We start from the raw sequence: 18908 nt of genomic DNA on the forward strand, positions 1-18908 counted from the left end.
CTCAACTCTATCGCAAGTGTATGGAAAAACAAATAAGGGATATTGCATAAAATAATAAATTTTTGATTTAAGGTAGTCACGGAAGGAAGTGACGGATGGAACTTGTTTGTGCTTCAGAAGAAGCTTGATTCACACATGTGGCGCTTAAAGGCAGCCTGAGTTTTAAATAGAAAATCAGAATTGGTTTTCTTATTATCCTGGGAGATACTCAACACTTGGCATGAGCAGATAAATCATAAAAATGTAGTTGAAAGTATAAGGGAACCGTAGTCACAGAATGTAGCTTGTGGGATTTGGCCTGTTTATATCAATGAAATCATTTTCCTGAAAAATAAATGAATAATGTTATTTGGATCTCTTTCACAAATATCACAAGTTGAAGGGTTCCTTTGAAAGTTGTTTCTGTCGCATTCTTAGCATCCTGAGCTAGTTGACTTTCAGATTCCTTGAGCTGATTGTGAGCATGTTTGGAAAGGAAGCCGTAGTCACGGAAGCATTAATATTGATTAATCTCCAGGGGCAGGAATGCCAAAGTCTGAAAACAAAGCTTCCTCAGAACTCGCAGCAGCCACTGCTGGAGGTGCTGCTTGCCAGCCCTGTGGCTGGGGGGGTGCCAGGAGCAAAGTCTGTCTCCTCTTCATCCCTGTGATCCGAGCTCTCCCATACCCACCTCCAGATCTGAGATCCCCATTAGCAGAAACTGTGCAGCTTCTCCTGTTGTGTTTCCTGCCAGGCTGAAGCCAGCAGGAGCTGTTGTGCCTGGCAGCTGTCTGCCAGGGAGGGGCATCACTCTCATGTTGGGCCAACACCTGCCCTTTCATTAGTTAGATCTTCTGGGAGATGGCCTCTGCCCCACGTGCTGCCCTTCAGTGTCTTGGTGGCCACCTGGAGTTGCTCCAAAAGCAGCTCTTCTCCAGCCCCTGCCACTTCCCAGGGCAGCAGAGAGAATAAGAGAAATGAGGAAAGAGCCTTGCTACAGGGTCTGGGAGAAGGGATGGGAGACAAAGGGCAGTATCCAGGGCAGGGCACGAGACCTGCTGGGACAAGTGTGACAGGGGATTGCACAAGGAGCCTCATTAATAGGAAACAGAGGGAATGGGACAGCAGTAATCACAGGAAAGCAGATGGACTGAAAACAGGCATTAGGAGCAGTGAAAAACAGCAGTTCTCACGACTGTGAGCCTTGGGAAACGTCATACACCTGTTGTGAATGGGAAGGGCAAAGTGAACCCACCTGCCCAAACCCCTCTGGGATGTCTGTGATGGTGCCAGACTCTTCTCAGTGGTGCCCAGTGATAGGACAAGGAGCAGTGACCATAAACTAAAACACAGCAACTTCCATCTCAACATGAGGAGAAACTTCTTTCCATTGAGGCTTGCAGAGCACTGGAATGCTGCCCAGGGAGGTCGTGGAGTCTCCCTGTCTGGAGTCATTCCAAACCCACCTGGCCATGTTTCTGTGTCACCTGTTCCAGCTGTCCCTGCTTTGGAAGGGGGTTTGGACTGGATGATCTCCAGAGATCACTTCCACCCCAAACTATCCTGTGATTCTGAGGTTCAGAAATATCATGATGGAGGGCTCAGTAAAGTGACTTTGTGATTATTTTAATATTTCTACAAGAAATATACAAGATCAATACAAGATCCATACAAAAGCTTAAATAAAACTCAAATAAAATGCTTCCTTCTATTCCAGACTCCTGGAGGGCAGACATTCACTAAGGTTATGGCCACATGAATGGGATAAATGTTGGCCATCTTGTGATAGGTCCTCTTGTATTAAAGGTAAATTTCTAACTCTGGAAATTCTACCTGGTTTCTAATCCAGCAGTATTTCTTCTCACAGCAGTGATAATCTCCTGGGAAGCTTTTCCCCTGGTCTTGAAACTTCCTACCTCAAGTAAGTCCTTAGCCTACCGCAACCTAAAAAATTCTTCACTGGTGTGCCCTGCTTTGGTTTAAAACTTAACATAGGCTTCATCGGGCTACAAAAAGCAACAATGGGGATTTTTTAAATTATTATTATTATCAAATAAGAGGGTGGAAGTGTGCACTCAGGATATGTTGTCCTGCCAGCAGCAGTGTCACTGTCCTTGGCTCTGGTTTGGAAGAAGAGAACAAAGGGGTTTGGGTCCAGCCCGTGCTGGAGGAGGGAGTGGCAAAGCCATACTCTTCTGCGGTTCCCTGGGGATGTGGAATCCTCTGTGGTCACTGGGGATGTGGAATTCTCTGTGGTCACTGGGGATGTGGAGTTCTCTGCACTCACTGGGGATGTGGAATCCTCTGTGGCCACTGGGGATGTGGAATCCTCTGCGGTCAATGGAAATGTGGAATCCTCTGCCCTCACTGGGGATGCGGAATCCGCTGCAGGAGCTCCCGGCCAAGCTGCTGTTCCCAGACCTCTGCACACGGGGGCAGAGCTGGATCTTCTATGAGACCGTAAATTCAATTTACAGCCGGCAAAGTCTCTGCTCTAATCCGCACTCACCTATTATTTCTCCTTGTAGTTCTGCTATCTGATTGTTGCCTGAATATCTCCAGTCTTTTAAGCATAGATGATATCACAGGCAAAGGTGTCTGGAATGATTTGACTGTCTGGAAGCTGCATACTAACAGCATAAGGCTGAGGATCCCAATCCCTCAGTGAATCTGAGCTTTGTCTCACTGCAATAGCTCTGATGCAGCCAGCACCCCAAAACACCTGCAATTAATTAGCTTTTCAAATATAATTTTATTTTTCTGCACATCAAGAAAGAATGCAGTAACAAACCATTTCTCCTGAAAGAAGCCATAGAGAGAAACTACATTAGCAGAAAGGTCTAGACTGGCCTGAGGTACATTTTGGCCAGCAACAAGTAGAACAATTCACAAAAAAAAATAGAAGGAATTATATAAAATAAAGCAGAACAAAATAAATGCATGCAATGTGTTAATCAAGTTTTGGGGTAATTGAATGGCATTTCCTGAATCCAAAACATCAGATAATGACATAAAATGCTGAGGTACTGCTCAAAGAATTGTACCATAAAATACCTTGGCAGGCAGACAATGTTTCCTGCCTTGAATTTCCTGGAGGGAGAGTTAGATTAGTAATGGTGAGAGGATTTGTGCTGTTGTGGCAGGATTTTATTGAGAAGCAATAAAAAAAACATTATTTCCAACGAGGTGCTCATAAAGGAGAATTCTCTTCCTCTCCATCCTAAGGACCATCCAGGATGAGGTGCTGGGGCGAGAGGCTGGGGGCTCCACTGGGGTCCTGCTCTGCCCTTGGTCACTCCTGAGCAATCCTGCTCACTCTGCATCACAGAGGATTTATCATTTCTACTCACAGTTTCTCCTTAACTGCCTGCTGGATTTTCCTGTTTAGCAGACATGTCCCTGCAAGAGGCCCTCTGAGCATCACGGGGATCCCAGCACGATCAGGACCTCTGCTTGTCTCCAGGGCATCGTGGTTCCTGAGGGCCAACCTCATCCTCCCTGCTGCTGCCCAAATTAAAAAAAAAAAAAAAACAAAAAAACAAAAAAAACCTGCTGGAGCTGGTGCTCTCTTACTCCCACACTCAGCAGGGGGAGAAGAAGGAGACTGAATGTGCCCCACACCCCCAGCACTACCTTCCAGAGCCTCAATTTATCCCGGAGCCCAGAAATCGCATCTGACACTGAAAAGCCTCCCCGCACACAGACCTCCCTCTCACCGGAGGGTCATTCCAGCCCCAGGAAGGGACTTGGCACTTAATGGTTGCAGAGAGTCATGTCTTTTGGAAATAAATTGTCTCCTTTTAGAGAGCTGCTCTCTGCAGTCTCTGGGAAGTGACACATTGTCACTTAAGATCATTAACTATTTGACTGTGAGACTGCTACCTCTACAGCAAGAGGCACTGGCAGCGCCTTGCTGTTAATGAATAATAAATTAACACTATGACTCTGAGCCCTTCCTTTCATCAGCCGAGATTTCCAGAGGCCAGAGAATCTCAAAGGATCCTCTGCAAGCGACAGTCAACGTAATTACCTTCAACCAGCAGCTAAGGGATGGGTGAGGTGCCCAGATGGGCTGTGGCAGTGAATGCCAGCATCCCCTGGACATCAGGGCTGTTGGCACTGGTTTTCTGCAATGCCCCTCAGCAGTGAGCCCAACATGGGCAGACAGGGATCTGCCTGCCCAGAGAAAACACCCTGTGACATTGCTTTGGGGAGCAAAGCAGATTGCAAAAGGCCTCCTCTCACCTTGATGTGAGTTTTCTATCATGCTTGTGAGGTGGAGGCAGCTTGGAATGTGACCTCCTTCACATATTCTCTTATAGGTGTAAGAAATTTGGGATAACCCTTGAAACTGAAACAGGGATGAGCAGCTCATTGTGCCAGCAAGACCCTTTCTGTGTGGCAGAACAGTGCCAGAACGCCCCAGTTACATCAGTCTTGGGACTGTCTCTAATTGTGTCAATGTTTAGGCTGCCCAGAGCCTCTTCATGCTGCCAGGCTACCAAGAGTAAGGCTGGGTGAGGCTGCAGGATTTGACAGCAGCAGCTGGGGAGGGAGGCAGCTCCTCTGCCCCAGAGAGTGTCTGTCTGAGATCCCCCCAGAGCAGTAAATGGACAGGAGCACCAGGATGCATCTCCAACCCTGGTTTTCTTTTGGAAAGCCAGATAAAGGCAGATGCCTACAAAAGCTGCCCATTGCCTTTGTGGTTGGAATTCTGATATTTTTGTGGATCACAACACCATTTTCCCTCTCCCTACAATTTGCCCATTAATTCCCACACCCCAGGATTGTTGCAGTGGTATAATCATGCAACATATTAGGTAAAACCAGAATGAGACTAAAGCAAGACATAAATGCTGGGTCTTTTTTTTATTAGCAGAGGTTTCAGGATTGATAAGAGGTTTTCAAGGGACAAGTCAAGGGTTTTGGAAGTCATCTGCCATGGGGAACATTGCCAGGGAGGGATGCTCTTTCTCAGCTGAATCCTGTCGATAACTTAACATGCATTAAGAGACCTCAAACCAAGACCTCCACGGCTTCTCCTGCAGAAAAAGAAATCAGTACTTCAGAGACAGAACATCTGGGTTTTTACTGTTGGTCTGTCCCTCTGCACCACAGAGGGACTTCTGAACTCTATTCCACATATTTCCTTTCATTATTGACATATAAAGACAAGAAAAATTATTAATTTAAAAGACAAAATAGTCTGTAGGAAACAGACTTTGTTTGCTGAGAGAAAGCTCTTTTGCAAATCACTTAAGAGGGAAATGGAGAACACTGTGTTATTCTTTATATCTGAAAGAAAGGAATTCCCAGTAAACTCTCCCAATAAAAATATTTGTTTGCTCTGGTGAGAGAACAAACCAACAAAATACAAGAACTTTACTTCTCCAACCAGTTTCCAAGACTGATTAGCTGGTTTAAGCTAAGTTAATTCACCACTTAGTAGGTGAAGAGACTTATTCCATACGTACAGGAATGCATTGCAGAACATGCATTTGTTGGAGTACGTGACACCATCAGACCCGCAGTGGGGCATATACTCCATGGTACACATATTCCTGAAAGTCCTCTGGTTCCTGCAGTAGGTGGATGCAGACTGTATTCACAAGAAAAAAAAAAAAAAAGAGTTCTTAACCAAAGCTGGGTGAGAAAGGTGACATTAGGAGAACTCACCCACACCCCTTGAGCTGCCCAGGAGCAGATGATGAGGAAAAGCTTGAGGACAGGGCAGGATGCAGTGCAGTGTTGTCTCCAGCCATGCAGAGCCTGTGCAACCACTGTAAATGATGCTGCAGTAATTTTGACAACAACTTGGGCATGAGCTGAATACTGTCCTACTTGTTGAAATTATCACCAGATAAAAATGACATTTTCACCCGATAATATCTGTGGTAAATATTGCTCAGGCAGCTGGGTGTCTCAGGATTTTGAAAGGCTCCATCATGATGTGATTAGTAAAGATTTTTACAGAAACTGCTTTAAGGAAAGAAAGGATGGAGAATAGAAAAATCTGTCCCTTACCTGCAGCGCATCAGTAGCTGGAACTAAAAAAAAGAAGAAGAAATTAAATATGTTACAAATGCATTTCATGGATTCTGTTAAAATCTGAGAATGCACTCTTAGAATACATATCTTCCACCTCCCTGTGTGTTAGCAAATTATTCTTAGACAAAAGGAATTTCAAGCAAAATGTTGTGCCACCCTGTATGCTGATTCTGTAGTATTTTTTTTTAATAAGGGTTACAGTCAAAATGGAAAAATGTGTGCAAAATAAAATAAGAGAAAGGCATTTTCCATGGTTCAAAGTATGGAGCAGGACACGAACTCAAAGTGAAGCTAATTATTGAGGTAAACAGGGACATAAAGCTGACAAGTACACAGAGGCAACTATGTGTAATGCATCTTATATGCATTGCCAATATTATTCTTAAATAATTATATTATTTGTCAGAGGTGAATTTATAAAGCTTCTAAGCAGTTCAGGCTCTCAAACTGCACTTCAGTTCAGGATGACTACAAGAAATGTTCACTTCCATTCAGTAAAATCATTTGTGTTTCTGCAACATTTCAGAGGTTAAATAGTGGTTGTCTGAGTCTCCGGGTTGCACCACGTACATGTCACTTCTTTCATTATGCATAAACTAGCGCTGAGAGTAGAGCTGTTCCCACAGTTGTTCTTACCCACTCAGTTCTGTTGCTAAAATATTACCCCATAAGTGATAGTCTCTGATGTCAAGTCTTTTCAACACTATCTTTCTAGGAGTAAATAAGTCCTTGCAGAATGGAGCTCTTTCCAGCCTGAGGATGTTTTTTTGTGATTTTGAAGACAGCCAGTGCTTACACCACAGCAGAGCAGGAGGCAGTGGAGCCACTCACCTGAGATGCAGAAAAGGGCCAGAGAGATCAGCAGCAACAGCCCCGTGGTCTTCATGGTTGCTGGATGAGCTGTGAGCAGCAGAGCTTGGCTTTTGCTCAGGAAACACAACCTGGGTTCTGTCCTCGGGTGGCAACCACGCTTATATGTACACCTGCACCACTGGGGGGGTGTGTGTGTTTGTGCGTGTTCATATCTGCCTTATCCACCCTTATCCTGAAGCAACATTTCCAGCCTTTTGTCTAAGTGGCAATCTCAACAGAGGTAAGCTGTGCTGTAAGCCAAGAAGGATGTTTCTTCATCAACGGGAGTCACGAGAAGTTTAGATGTGTGAGATACACCCTCTGCATCTTTATTTTAAGTGAAATACGTGACAGTTTCCTTCTGAAGGACCACAGAAAATTCCTGCAGGCAAAAGAGCGACTGTACAAACTGCTGTCAGATTTTCTCTGTGTTCACCTATCAGTGTCTATTTTTGTGCAGTGCTTTTTCACGAGAAAAACATTGAATGAAATGCTTCCATAGCAGAAAGGCTCTCCTTTTATTTTTATGCTTCACCCAAGTAAAACATCACTAAGTTATAGTAAAAGCAGGAAAACAATGAGCCAGGAAGGCAAGCAAGAGGGTGTCCCAGACACTGAAAGGAGTCCTGGGAAATGACAAGGGATGAAGAAATGTTTATGGGATTATAAAAAAAAAAAAAAAAAAAAAAAGAAAAAAAAAAGGAGAAATATTTACAGTTGTTATTTCCCCTAACAGCCATTAGCTTTGCAGTAATAGATTTTTAGTGTGATGATGACAGAATTATTTGAGATCCTAGAAAAGTTGAACCCAATCTGGAAATCACTGCTTCATCCATCTGCCCATCTCTACATAAATCCTTCATTTTACCACCAAAGTATTGCTTTTTGGGACAACCTCCATCAAGGAGAACAAGCACCCCTCTCTCTTTGATTCCCAGGAGAAATGCATGTGGGAGACACTACATTTTGGAAGGGATAAGCCAATTTTATTTATGCCTCTCTTGTGTGGATCAAAAAACAACCCCAAACCCAATACAATACTCAAACAGAAGACAACAGCAAAATAAATTTCATGCACAATACACCAATGACAGGTCACACTCTCAAGAAACAGAAGGATACTTTGTCCTTGGATTTTGAAACACTGCTGAAATACTCCTCGGGCTGGCAAAGAGCATTGTGTAATTGAAGACTGAGAGAAGACAAGTAGGCAGGGGTAGGCACCACACCTAGGAAGGTATTCATCTTAGAACACTTCAAGGGTGTCAAAGGACGATTCCAATATGAGAAAAATCTGGTAGTAAGTCAGTTGGAGGACTTAGACAAATAGACAGGGACAATGCACGTGAAAAATATGGGCTTTGCCAGCAGAGTGCCCTTGAAAGAGCAACACTTGAGGTGAGGACAGAGCCAGGGATCAGCTCCAAGCTGTGACACCAAGGTGTGACCAGGTTTTGCTGACAAGGAAAATGCACCAGGAATAGTTTAGGAGAGACTCTCCTGTGTCACCACTTCAGCCCTTTATAAAGTCAAACATCTAAAGGGTCTGAGCACTAAAGCAGGGGCACTGTCATTTATGTGCAAAGACACACAGCTCTGGGGTTTGAGCATCTGTGTTTAATTTTCTGCCTTTCATGAGAGGGAGGGGAGCAAGATGTTGTTCTTGTTCTACTCCAGAGCTTTGAGCACGTAACCTATTCTGCCTGGTATCATCATTCAACAAATCAAGAAAATGTTTCATGAGACAACACATGAAAGAAGACAGGGAAATGTTGCTGATTTAGTTTATTGAGAAAGAAAATCAGGAGTGAGCTGAGTCCCCCAGAGGGTGAGATGAACTGTGGTGAGATCTTTAGCTGGGATTTGCCAGTGGGGATCTGTGGTGAATTCTCTTGGCACTGATACTCAGCATTTTCCAAAATGGCTTAAAGTGATAGTCCCATTGCTGTCCCTGAAAGCAAGGAGAGTAAAGAATTAATTCAACACAGAGTCCTGCCTGCTATAAGCTTTTTGATGGCTCCTAGAGATGGTGTCAGATGGGATCCTGCCCCAGAGCCAAGGAACTTGCAGACTCATCATCCCATTTGCTATTTGATTATTAAGAGATGAGTGAAACAATTTAACCCATTCTTAAGACTGAAAATGTCTGTGGGGAAACTACAGCGGAATTTCATTTCCTTTGCAACATGCAAGAAAAATTCCATTAAGGTTAAATGGTCTTTGAACCATCCACACTAACAAAGCAGCTGTAGCTTTTTTTATGCTCTAATGAAAAAAATAAATGAATGCTTGACACGGTGGCTGGCATTCCCTCCTGCCCCATATCCCTAATCAACAGTATCCAGCAAACAAAAAAAAGCAGTAACTGTGCAAACTTGTACACACAGGAGGCAACTGATAACACAAATGTCACTCATATTTGTACATACACGACTGCGTTGCAGAAGTTACATTTATTGTTGTACGTTGTGTTGTCAGAGCCACAGAGGGGCATGTAGTCAAGTGAGCAGACAGGTTTGGGGTAGTCACTGCAGTCAACCTGCAAAAAATAAATAAAAATAAAAGAGCCTGCTGTGAAGGAGTCAGTAGCACAAGGGGCTTGAACCCTGAGCTGGAGTTGCAATGCTAATGATACCAATCTTACTGAAAGTAATTAACTTCCTTGCACATCTGATAAAAACTGAGGTGTCAGCTTCTCCTATGCCAGGAGAATTTAATAATATAAAAATAGATCATAATTTCCTGTTTGAACAGATCTATATCATAACCTGGTCACAGCACTTCCAAGCAGCAGCAGTTCACTTGGTGAGGGTGCCATGCTCTGGCTTCCTCAGCTGGCCAGGAAATTAAATGGAAAAACACTGGTCTTTGGAGAAACGGAGTGCTGATCCTCCATGAAGGTCCATTATCCCTCCTGGAATCTTAAAACTGGAAAATCAGCACATAGCTGGATACTGCAAGAGTGAGATTCTGTTTCCTGGAGCAATGGGTGCTACACTTGCTGAGGAGCATTGTAGGGCTAAAAATGTGTCTGGGTGCAGGAAGAGGCTGAGGAATTTCACAGAGGAGAAGTCTATCAAGGCTTATTGACTACATAGAAATCACACCTAGCTGAGGTCCTCCATCTGAGAACAGCTGGAGGCTGGAAGGGTAGAAGTCACTCTTCTCTACATCCCGTACTCTCACTCTGTCCTACACAATGCTCACAGCCCCTGCCAACAGCAGCCTCTGCACCAAGTTGCCACGGGCTAGATGGACCACTGGTCTGACCCCAAAAGCCATTCTCTGTTCTTATTCATAGCTCTACCCTGATGGATTATTTCTACTACTCTTTCACTCATCCCTTCCTGAGAAGTCACCTGTTCATTTCCTGGCATTCACACAAATAATGTTTATTACATGCAGAGAAAGCGAAATCTCTCCCGTTCTGCAGCACAGCAGCTGTTTCCCTTCTGCAGGACACTGCTGGTCTGGGGGCTGCTGCAGACACTGGCAGTGCTTCCCCTGACAGCAGCAGGACCAAAACCCAGCCCCAGAGCACCTAGTTCACTTACTGTGACAATTTCCTTCTTACATTCACCATCCGTCCTCTTGCCAACACTGGTTCCAGCCTCTCTGGGAAGAGAAGAGACCTGCATTAGGGAGCTCTACAGACAACCTGTTCTGCTGAAACCCATCAGCCAGGAATTCCAAGCAGCCTCAGGCACAACATATGGGATACAGGAGACATCCAGCTCAGATTGTGTTCATGTGGCTCCAGGGACCAGCTCAGATGGTGTCACTGCCTGACAGAGAGCTGGTTTATAGCAAGATGTGAGGGACAGGGGTCAGAGTGGATGAGGAGACAGGCTGTGTGACAGTGTCAGTGCCCCCTGGGTTAGGTGGTGTCCTCTGTAAGGCAGCATCGTTTTAGCTTAGTTAAGAGAAGCATCCTGTCCTGTGTGAGATCCCCACCCAGCCCTCTACTTCTCTATCTAGACCAAAGGCACGGCTTTCCTTCTAATCACAGATGAAAACAAGGTTTAGTCAGGAAGAAAACAGGAGAGTCATAGTCCAAGCACCTTACAGAAAAGGCCTTGCTAGAAGTCCTGCTATCCAAAAGAGCAGCTCGAGGAGCACCAGCCCTGGTCCCTGTGCTCAGCACTCACCGGTTCCGGGCACAGAGCAGGCACTCGTTGTCGTAGGTGACCCAGTCGGTCCCACAGACAGGGCTGATGTCTTTGCTGCAGAGCAGCACCACTTTGCCCTCCTCACTGGTTGTGTTGGGGTACCTGCTGCAATCCACCTGGTGAGGGAGCAAACAAAGCCCTGGTGAAGGCTTTGCTTACAGCACACAAGTAGACCTGGTGAGTGTGTCTGCCTGGCCACGCAGGACAATACCACAGCAGGACAAAAGCTTTTCTGTGAGTCAGCATGATGGCAGGTCACTTGGAGGTGACCAGTGCAAGATTCTGACAGCTCATCTGTTCTCTTGTTTAGGATTTGAATTGTTTCAATAAGCACCTTTGGCCACTCAGAAGCAGACACCCCCCTCGTTTTGCCCTTAAGTTTAACTTACAGGGGCAACTTCCTTGCATTCTCCATCATGGTCTTTGCTGACATTGGTTCCATATTCTCTGCAGAGAGAAAGACAAATGTTAGGAAGCTCAGCAAAGATATCTTGCTGGATCCTAGGTGCTAGAATTAATACAAGTGGAAACTGACTCTTTCTCAGTCAGGCTTTTTTATGTTTATATTTAAGAAGGTAGTGCCACTCTCCCTAAACAGCTGAGTAGCTGGCAGGGATGTAAAACCCTGGGAAGCTTTAGGACCATTTTGAGCAGCTCTCAGCAGAGCATCTCCATCCTTTTGCTGTGATGTGATGTGATGTGCTCTCATCACCTGGCTGCTCCTTGAGACAGAGAAGAAAAAACATGGATAAATTACACAAGCAAAAGAAAGACACGGTGATAAAGCTCTGCCTGAGCGCTGTGCCGTGATACCCGTGAAGGAATTGACACAGGTGACATGTGACAGAGCACTGGTTGTTGAACAGTGGTGCTGCCAGGAGCTCTGAGCTGTGCCGCCTGAGGTCCCCAGGCTGTCCCCAGGCTGTCCCCAGGCTGTCCCCAGGCTGTACATACACGTTGTAGGCACAGAGCAGGCACTCGTTGCCGTAGGTGACACCGTCAGAACCACAGATGGGGCTGACGGCCTCGCTGCAGACCAGCACCTCTTTGCCCTCCTCATTTGTGGTGTTGGGGTACGTACTGCAGTCCACCTGCCAGAGGAATCACAGCAACAGGGTGAGAAGAGCTGCGACGTTCACACCTCTCATTTTGTGTGGGACACTGACCTGGTACAACCAGTTCTCACTGTCCCAGCACACACTTCTGCTGTGGGTCCAGCAGGTAATTGGTGAATCCTTCCTGCAGAGATGTCCCCACAGAACAGGAGGAGGAGGAGGAGGAGGAGGAGGGAAGAGCTATAACCATGCAGCTCCTCGGATGGGATAAACCAGTGGTGGTCTCTCACGCTCACTTGATGTGATTTTAAAAAGGCTCTCCATTGTCTCCATCTCCTAGTTCTTCTATTCTTGTGGGCCCTCCCCTGAACTTCTTTTGAATGAAAAGTTTTTACTTTTTCATTCTTAATTTTACTTTTTCATTCTTAGTACACTGATCATGTTTTTTCAGACAATCAAGACTAATGACCTGTGAGGAAGTTGGACCACCTCAGAGTATTTTAGTCATTCAGCAGGTTGCCCTCAGGTTGCCCTCAGTCTATTGCTTCAGTTTAGAGCCAGCTATATATTTCCAGCTTAAAGCTTAGACTGGTCTAAAGTTGCTGAAAAATTAATAATTCAAAAAACCTTACTACTAAAACATTATTAGCACACAGCATAGATGTACAGCCAAGGGCAGTATAATTCAATGTTTTACATTGTAGAATCTGGTTACAATGACCCAAGTGTCACACTTAGGTGAAAAACAGCTGAGCATCTACAGGCTGGATGTTTTTCCTATTCCTTTGGTTTTGTCTTTACCAGGCCACATACTTGAGAAAAGTGACAGAAAGAAATCTTCCACTTACCTCAATCCCAAAGGCAGTATCTGGAAAAGAAAAGAGAGGCAGAAAGCATGAACCAAAGCCAATATGACAAGACCTCAATTAAAGCTGGAAACAGGCATATAAAATTCCCATGTGCAGGACCAAGCTGAATGATTTCCAGTGATTGTTTTTTGAACTAAATAAACTATGTATGATTTTTTTTTTCTCTGTGTTGATAAGTATAATAGCATGGCTTATTGCTGGCTGTGATGAAACACCTTTTTGAATAGCTTTGTTCCCTTTTTTTGTTCTGAGATATGTAGACTTATTAACTGAAAACAGAAGAGCTTTTCCTTCCTTATCTTTTTACATATCCGTTTTGACCCTAAAGCACTGCTGTTACATATCTGAAAATACACCTGAATCAACACAGACGAATGCAAATAGTCACCTACAGGATAAGCAAATGCATACAGCATCTGTTGTCAGAAATATGCATTTGAAAGTAGGCGAGTGTGAAAAAAACGTCTTTAGCTTTGTAATTTCATCAGTTGTTAATACTCAGTGAGAACGTCAGAGTCTGGCTTGTTTTCATCTCTTGTTGTTCCATTAGCAGAAAGAGCATGGCAGGAAATTTGCCAGGGTCTTGCAAAGAACTGGCTTGTGCCATTACAATATTTCCCTTACTAGTTACTGGAGGTCTCACCCCCTTCTTATGGCTTTATTTCAAGTATTCATCCATTTTCTGTAATTGTACAAGTCTAAGCAGTGTAATGGTGTGAGAACATCAGTGTACAAAGTGTAACAGCACGAGTTGCCAGCACAGAACTCCACTTGCTATTATTTATATTTATGACAAACCATTAGCTACAGCAGTGAGCCATTGAGGACTGTCCTGAAATACACTCCTGCAACCTGCACGATGGCAACCAAGGCAGCAGAGCCCTCTGAAGGAGATTTTCTCTCTTTGAATCCTCTGTTTTATCTTTTTAAAGACAGCCAGGAGCCAGGCACCTGGAGAGTCACTCACCTGGGACGCAGCAAAGCGCGAAGGAGAGGAGCACCAAAATCCCTGCTGTGGTCATGGTGGAGGTGTCTGGAGTCTGCAGGCTGCCTGCTCCCTCTCTGCTCACGAGATGGTCCCTCCAGGGCTGGCTGCAAATATATACAAATGCAATGTCTAAACTGTTCAACTGGAACATAAAACAACCTGCAGAATCTGTCACCAGCACAATGAGGCCAGTAATATTTATGGAGGTCTTGACTTTTCAGGTAATGGTCTGCGTCTGCTAGGCAATTGATTTTGGCTGGACACCTGGTTAATAGATCAAGACAAGCATCACAAGTTCTGAGTGGTCAAAAGCAAACAAGCAGCCTTTTGGACAAAAGAAACCGCTTGGGGTTCTAGTGGAAATGTAAGGAGCACAAAATACTGAGGGGAGTAATGAGCAGGCCCCTAAATTGTCTCTTGCAGAGCAATGTCACTCATCAGGGAGTAGCTCAGGCAGGATGCAGTACCCCCCTGTCTGCAGACCAGGCTGACTCTCTGCTTTCCTTTCTGATTTTGGGTGGGTTTTTCTCCCCAGATTCCCAGATAATCACCTCTAGGTACAAACACAGGTCAGGTGTGGCTTTGCCACCAGCAGCACCAGTTAAGCTTTGTCAGGCAAGTCTGGGAGGACTGTGTCTAACCAGTGAATCCAAAGGTATTTAGTACCAGTTTGAGTAAAGCCAAGGCTTCTTGACAGTTTCATTGCCTGGGTATAGAAGAGCTCAGTAGAAGACTTGAAAGCAGGTTAAAAATCTGTCAAATGCCACTAAAAATGTCACTTGAACCTTAGCAACAGGGAGCACTTATTTACAGACCCAGTCCCAGTTAAATACACGGATTCAGAGTGTTCAGCCAAGCCATCTGAAGAACAAAAGACACTGAAGGTTTGGGAGCCTATTTACATTGCACCAGCTATGTCTCAGAGTACAGTAAGTCCTTTCCTCTTGCAGATATTTTAGAAAATGATACTTAAAATATAGAATCTGTCCCCATTTCCCTGTCTGTCTCACACCACCAGCCTTTGTGTCATCTCCAAATTGCTCCTGCCTAGGAGCAGGTCTGCACCTCTGCTGTTTTAATAGCTGTAATTTTGCAGGAGTGGGTTCTGCCTGTAACCTGTTCCTCATCCCTTTCACAGGTTCATAAATGGCAAGGATACTTGGGAGTTTTTTGGAGGGCCATGGGAGCTAAGCACTGTGTTTAGGGTAGGCTTCAGAACTAAGGGAGGCACAGTGCAAAAGCTGCTTTACAAGTGCTGCCTTTAATGAGCCAGGCATCACCCATTAGAGAAATTAAATTCATCTGAAATCATTGAAATTCACCCCAAGCACATGTGTTGTTGTCTGATCCACCACGGTAGTCTAAAGGGTGTATTTTGATCCTTAAATAGATATATTGTAGAGTGCATAGAATCACCTCTTCTGGCATGCCCAGAAGGCCACAGCATGGCTGTGTGGATATGCAGGTCACATTTTTACCTCTGAGAGATGAGATTCTTCACAGGCAGAAGCATCGAAATAATTATACTGCTGTGATTGTTTCTATAAATTACAGGGAGCATGCATGAATATTTCAGACAGATTTGGCACATCTTCAGGATATGATGCCCTTTGTGTCTTGTGAACAGCTTCTCTTGGAAGCCAAGCTCTTTTCCCTGAGCATGTGCAGGAGTTACTGAAGCTGTTCCCTACATGTCACAGTTGCTGCTTTCACCTGTGCAGGCTCTGCAGAGCTGGAGGGGGATACCCCTTTCTGGTTTAAATATGGACTTTGCCACTGCCTCCTCCAGCCAAGACCATCGTCAGCATCCTTCACAGCCCCAACCTGGTAACTTTTGAGGCTGCTCCCTGCCCTGGACAGTGCTGTCTTTTGGGCAAGACCAACCTCTCCCAATGAGTGGAGAGCACCTTCCTGCCAAAGCCTGACACGTGTTACACCAGAGAAAAATTTTCCACTTCAACTGCTGGGTTCAGCACAAGGTCTGGCACTGGCCCCAGGCAACTCAGATTTTCTCTGACCACTATAATTCCTGTCTGATGTCCAGCTGATCCTTTCCTTCTCTCTCTCACCTACAGACACTTCAGAGTCAAGTCTGCAACAATTAAATGGTGACTGGGGAACACCTGAGCCACTACAGTGACACCCAGAAGTCCCCAGGTTTCAGACACTATCAGTTGATATTCAGACACAGCCTGCAGCCATTCAGCATCCACAGCCTCCCCACCCAGGATTACAGCTCTGGATTATCCTGCCTCTGATAACTGTGTGGAAAAATCCCACAGCTGGCTGAGCTCATGCTGCAGGACAGGTCGCTCAGTCCTTAGCTACTCCTGGAAGAACAGTTAGAAAGAGGATTTGGTCTGCAATCCTGCCACTGATCTGCTGTAATCCACTTCATTATGGTCTTCTAATCCTCAAAGTCAGATGCAGCATATGGCTAATGACCATTTGGCTGAAGGAAAATCCTCTGCATGCAGCAGCCAGCACAAGGACAGAGATTCTACAAGAGAGCTGGAGATGGACTTTGGACAAGAGCATGGAATGATAGGACAAGGGGGAATGGAAAGGCTTTAAGCAGAAAGAGGGTAGGTTTAGACAAAGTATTAGAGAGAAATTCTTTAGTGGGAGGTCCTGGCACAGGCTGCCTGAGAAGCTGTGGCTGCTCCATGCCTGGAAGTGTCCAAGGCCAGGCTGGATGGGGATTGGAGTAACCTGGGATAGTGGAAGATGTCCCAGCCTATGGCTGGGGGTTGGACCAAAATTATTTTTAAGGTCTCTTCCAACCCAAAAAGTGACCTTTATGATTCTGTAATCTGTAGGTAAGCAAAGGCAGTGCCACAACTTAGGGTGCTGCCTGTTATGGTCCTGAGCACCATAAGGTCTGTGTGCTGACAGCAGGGCAGGATTTGGCCATTTTACATCATCCTCTTTGACTTACTCATGTAATTTCCTGTTTTACATTTCCCATTACAGTTTTGTTTTGTTTTGTTTTCAGTATTGATTTCATATTCTCTGAAAGAATCAAAACTGAGTTTGGAGAATTTTCTTAGTAGATATGCAACTTCCCAGCATAAATAAAACATTGATAAACAAGTGGCAAATCATTTAATACACTTTTAAAAAAACTCCTGGGGTTTGTCACATTATTTAATTAACAAATAACTGCTGTAAAAGTGGGAAACACCAATTAGTTGTAGCTCTTTCACAAAAATGCCTCCAATCACTCCAAAATGCCTGCTAAGCACAATTCAGGCTGCACTTTTCATCTCTGGCTTTCTTTTGGCCACAGTGTGGCCAATAACTGTGTGCACTGAGCCACACTCCTGGAGAAACCAATACAGCACAAATGGAAGCTCTGCCTCTTACCCAGTGCTTGAGGGCCTCATTTGAACTGAGCAATAAAGCAAACGAAGTCATTGATATGATTAAAACATCTCACTATCAAAATATATCCATGTGTTTATGAACTTATTAAATAGAACTTGATCCAGGTAATGCCAGTGGATGTTTTCCTGAACTAATAAGACCATGTGCAGAACTTTGTACCCTGCAGCTGAAGGCTAACATGGTTTCACATTACTTAAGCAATGAATTAAATGTATTTGGCCCCACTACAAGGGCAGATGTTGACACATGGGAACAAGCCCAACAGAGGCAGGCAGGTTGCCCAGGGACATGGGCACAGGGCATTCCAGGAAAGCTGAAGGAGCTGCTCTTCTTCATCCTGGAGAATTGATGGCTGCTGGGACACACTGCTGCCTGCAGCTCCCTGATGGGGTTAGAGATAATACAGAGAGAGTGTCTCCTCTAAGCTGTATGGAAAAAGGATTAAATTCTGAATGACTGTGAGGAATTATTCCTTGCCATGAGGATGGTCAAGCACAGAAAACAGAGAGAGGATGATCAAGCACAGAAAGCAGAGAGGCCATACATGTCCTTACTCAGTGCTATTGAGAACCCAAATGAAAAAGAAAGGACTTGGCCACCCTGACCCAACTTTTACTTTGGCCTTGCTTTGATCAGGGTTTGAGCCAGAGACCTCTGGAGAGCTCTTACAGATTAACTTACTTTATTTATACTGTACTTACATAATTCTCTCTCCTATAAATAGCTGTTATTAATAAAAAATCACAATATTTCTCTATGACCCAGGAGAGTGTTCTCAGTATTTTCCTACAGCCTTTACTAAAGGGTCACAGGTAAGCTCTACAAAGAGCTCCCAGAATGTTTTTGCATTCATTACAGGGGGTGACCAGTAATATGCACAACAGAAAGAGTGGATTTTAATTATTGTTAAAACAAAACCACACCAAAATTTATTAGGAAATTATTTTAAACTATTCAACTTTTAGGGCATTATTAACTCTCAATGATTTCAAAGTCTCTCCACTTCTGCAGGAGCCCAGCACTTTGCCACCACAACCCTTATCCAGAAGAGCATCAGTATTTGAATTTCCAGAAAAGCTATCTGCACCACAGAAAATCAGCTGCCAAAATATTATCTTATCACTTATCACCTCCCAGCTGTGTTGCAGCCTGGACCAGACACGGGTCTCAGCAGCAGCAGCAGCTCTGAGGACACATCTGCATCCCTCACCTCCCCAGCTCGTGCTGTGCTCCAGCTCTGAGAAGTTTCTGGATGATCAGGATGTCAGGTCAGGCCTCCATTGCAGAAGGCAGAAGTAACTCATGAGGAAGCAGGAAAATGCTGCAGTGAACATGAGAAAAAGGAGGCAGCAACCAGCACGATTTGGCTGGACACTGACCCAGGTTATTGCTCTTTGAAGTGAATATACTGCAGGGAAGGTGGGCTGGAGGTAACAGAGGTATTAACCTGCAGCTGATCAGAGGAATAGGAAATCATTGGTTTAATCAGTTTCCCTAACACTTCAGCGATCTCAGCTCTGCATCACTGAGCACTCATCTCATCTTTGCCACAGCCCAAGCA

The 18908-nt window shown here is 44.7% G+C and overlaps 2 protein-coding genes across 2 annotated transcripts; both read right to left on the minus strand.

Annotated features, from left to right (window-relative positions):
* Positions 1 to 4975: 4975 nt before the first annotated feature.
* On the minus strand, positions 4976 to 7142 carry LOC134049721 (ovomucoid-like). The gene is made up of 4 exons (XM_062502338.1): positions 6859 to 7142; positions 6004 to 6026; positions 5454 to 5578; positions 4976 to 5021 (listed from the first exon to the last, which is right to left on the minus strand). The coding sequence occupies exons 1-4, from the start codon at positions 6911 to 6913 to the stop codon at positions 4976 to 4978; spliced, it is 249 nt and encodes an 82-aa protein (XP_062358322.1). The 5' UTR covers positions 6914 to 7142.
* Positions 7143 to 8784: 1642 nt separating this feature from the next.
* LOC134049634 (ovomucoid-like) lies at positions 8785 to 18628 on the minus strand. The gene is given in 9 exon segments (XM_062502193.1): positions 8785 to 8830; positions 9309 to 9418; positions 10434 to 10494; positions 11028 to 11164; positions 11438 to 11495; positions 12003 to 12139; positions 12952 to 12971; positions 13940 to 14064; positions 18558 to 18628. Coding segments are annotated over 9 exon segments (765 nt in total).
* Positions 18629 to 18908: the final 280 nt, after the last annotated feature.

This window comes from Cinclus cinclus, chromosome 14 (genome assembly GCF_963662255.1).
Source record: "Cinclus cinclus chromosome 14, bCinCin1.1, whole genome shotgun sequence".
NCBI lineage: Eukaryota > Metazoa > Chordata > Aves > Passeriformes > Cinclidae > Cinclus > Cinclus cinclus.

Excerpts from the sequence above, each read along its gene's own strand:
- LOC134049721 (XM_062502338.1), bottom strand. The coding sequence starts at position 6,913 with ATGAAGACCACGGGGCTGTTGCTGCTGATCTCTCTGGCCCTTTTCTGC. Across the intron at positions 5,579-6,003 it reads CAGCTACTGATGCGCTGCAG|TCTGCATCCACCTACTGCAG; the intron begins GTAAGGGACAGA and ends TTGTGAATACAG. Across the intron at positions 5,022-5,453 it reads ATGTTCTGCAATGCATTCCT|GAGAAGCCGTGGAGGTCTTG; the intron begins GTACGTATGGAA and ends CTTTTTCTGCAG.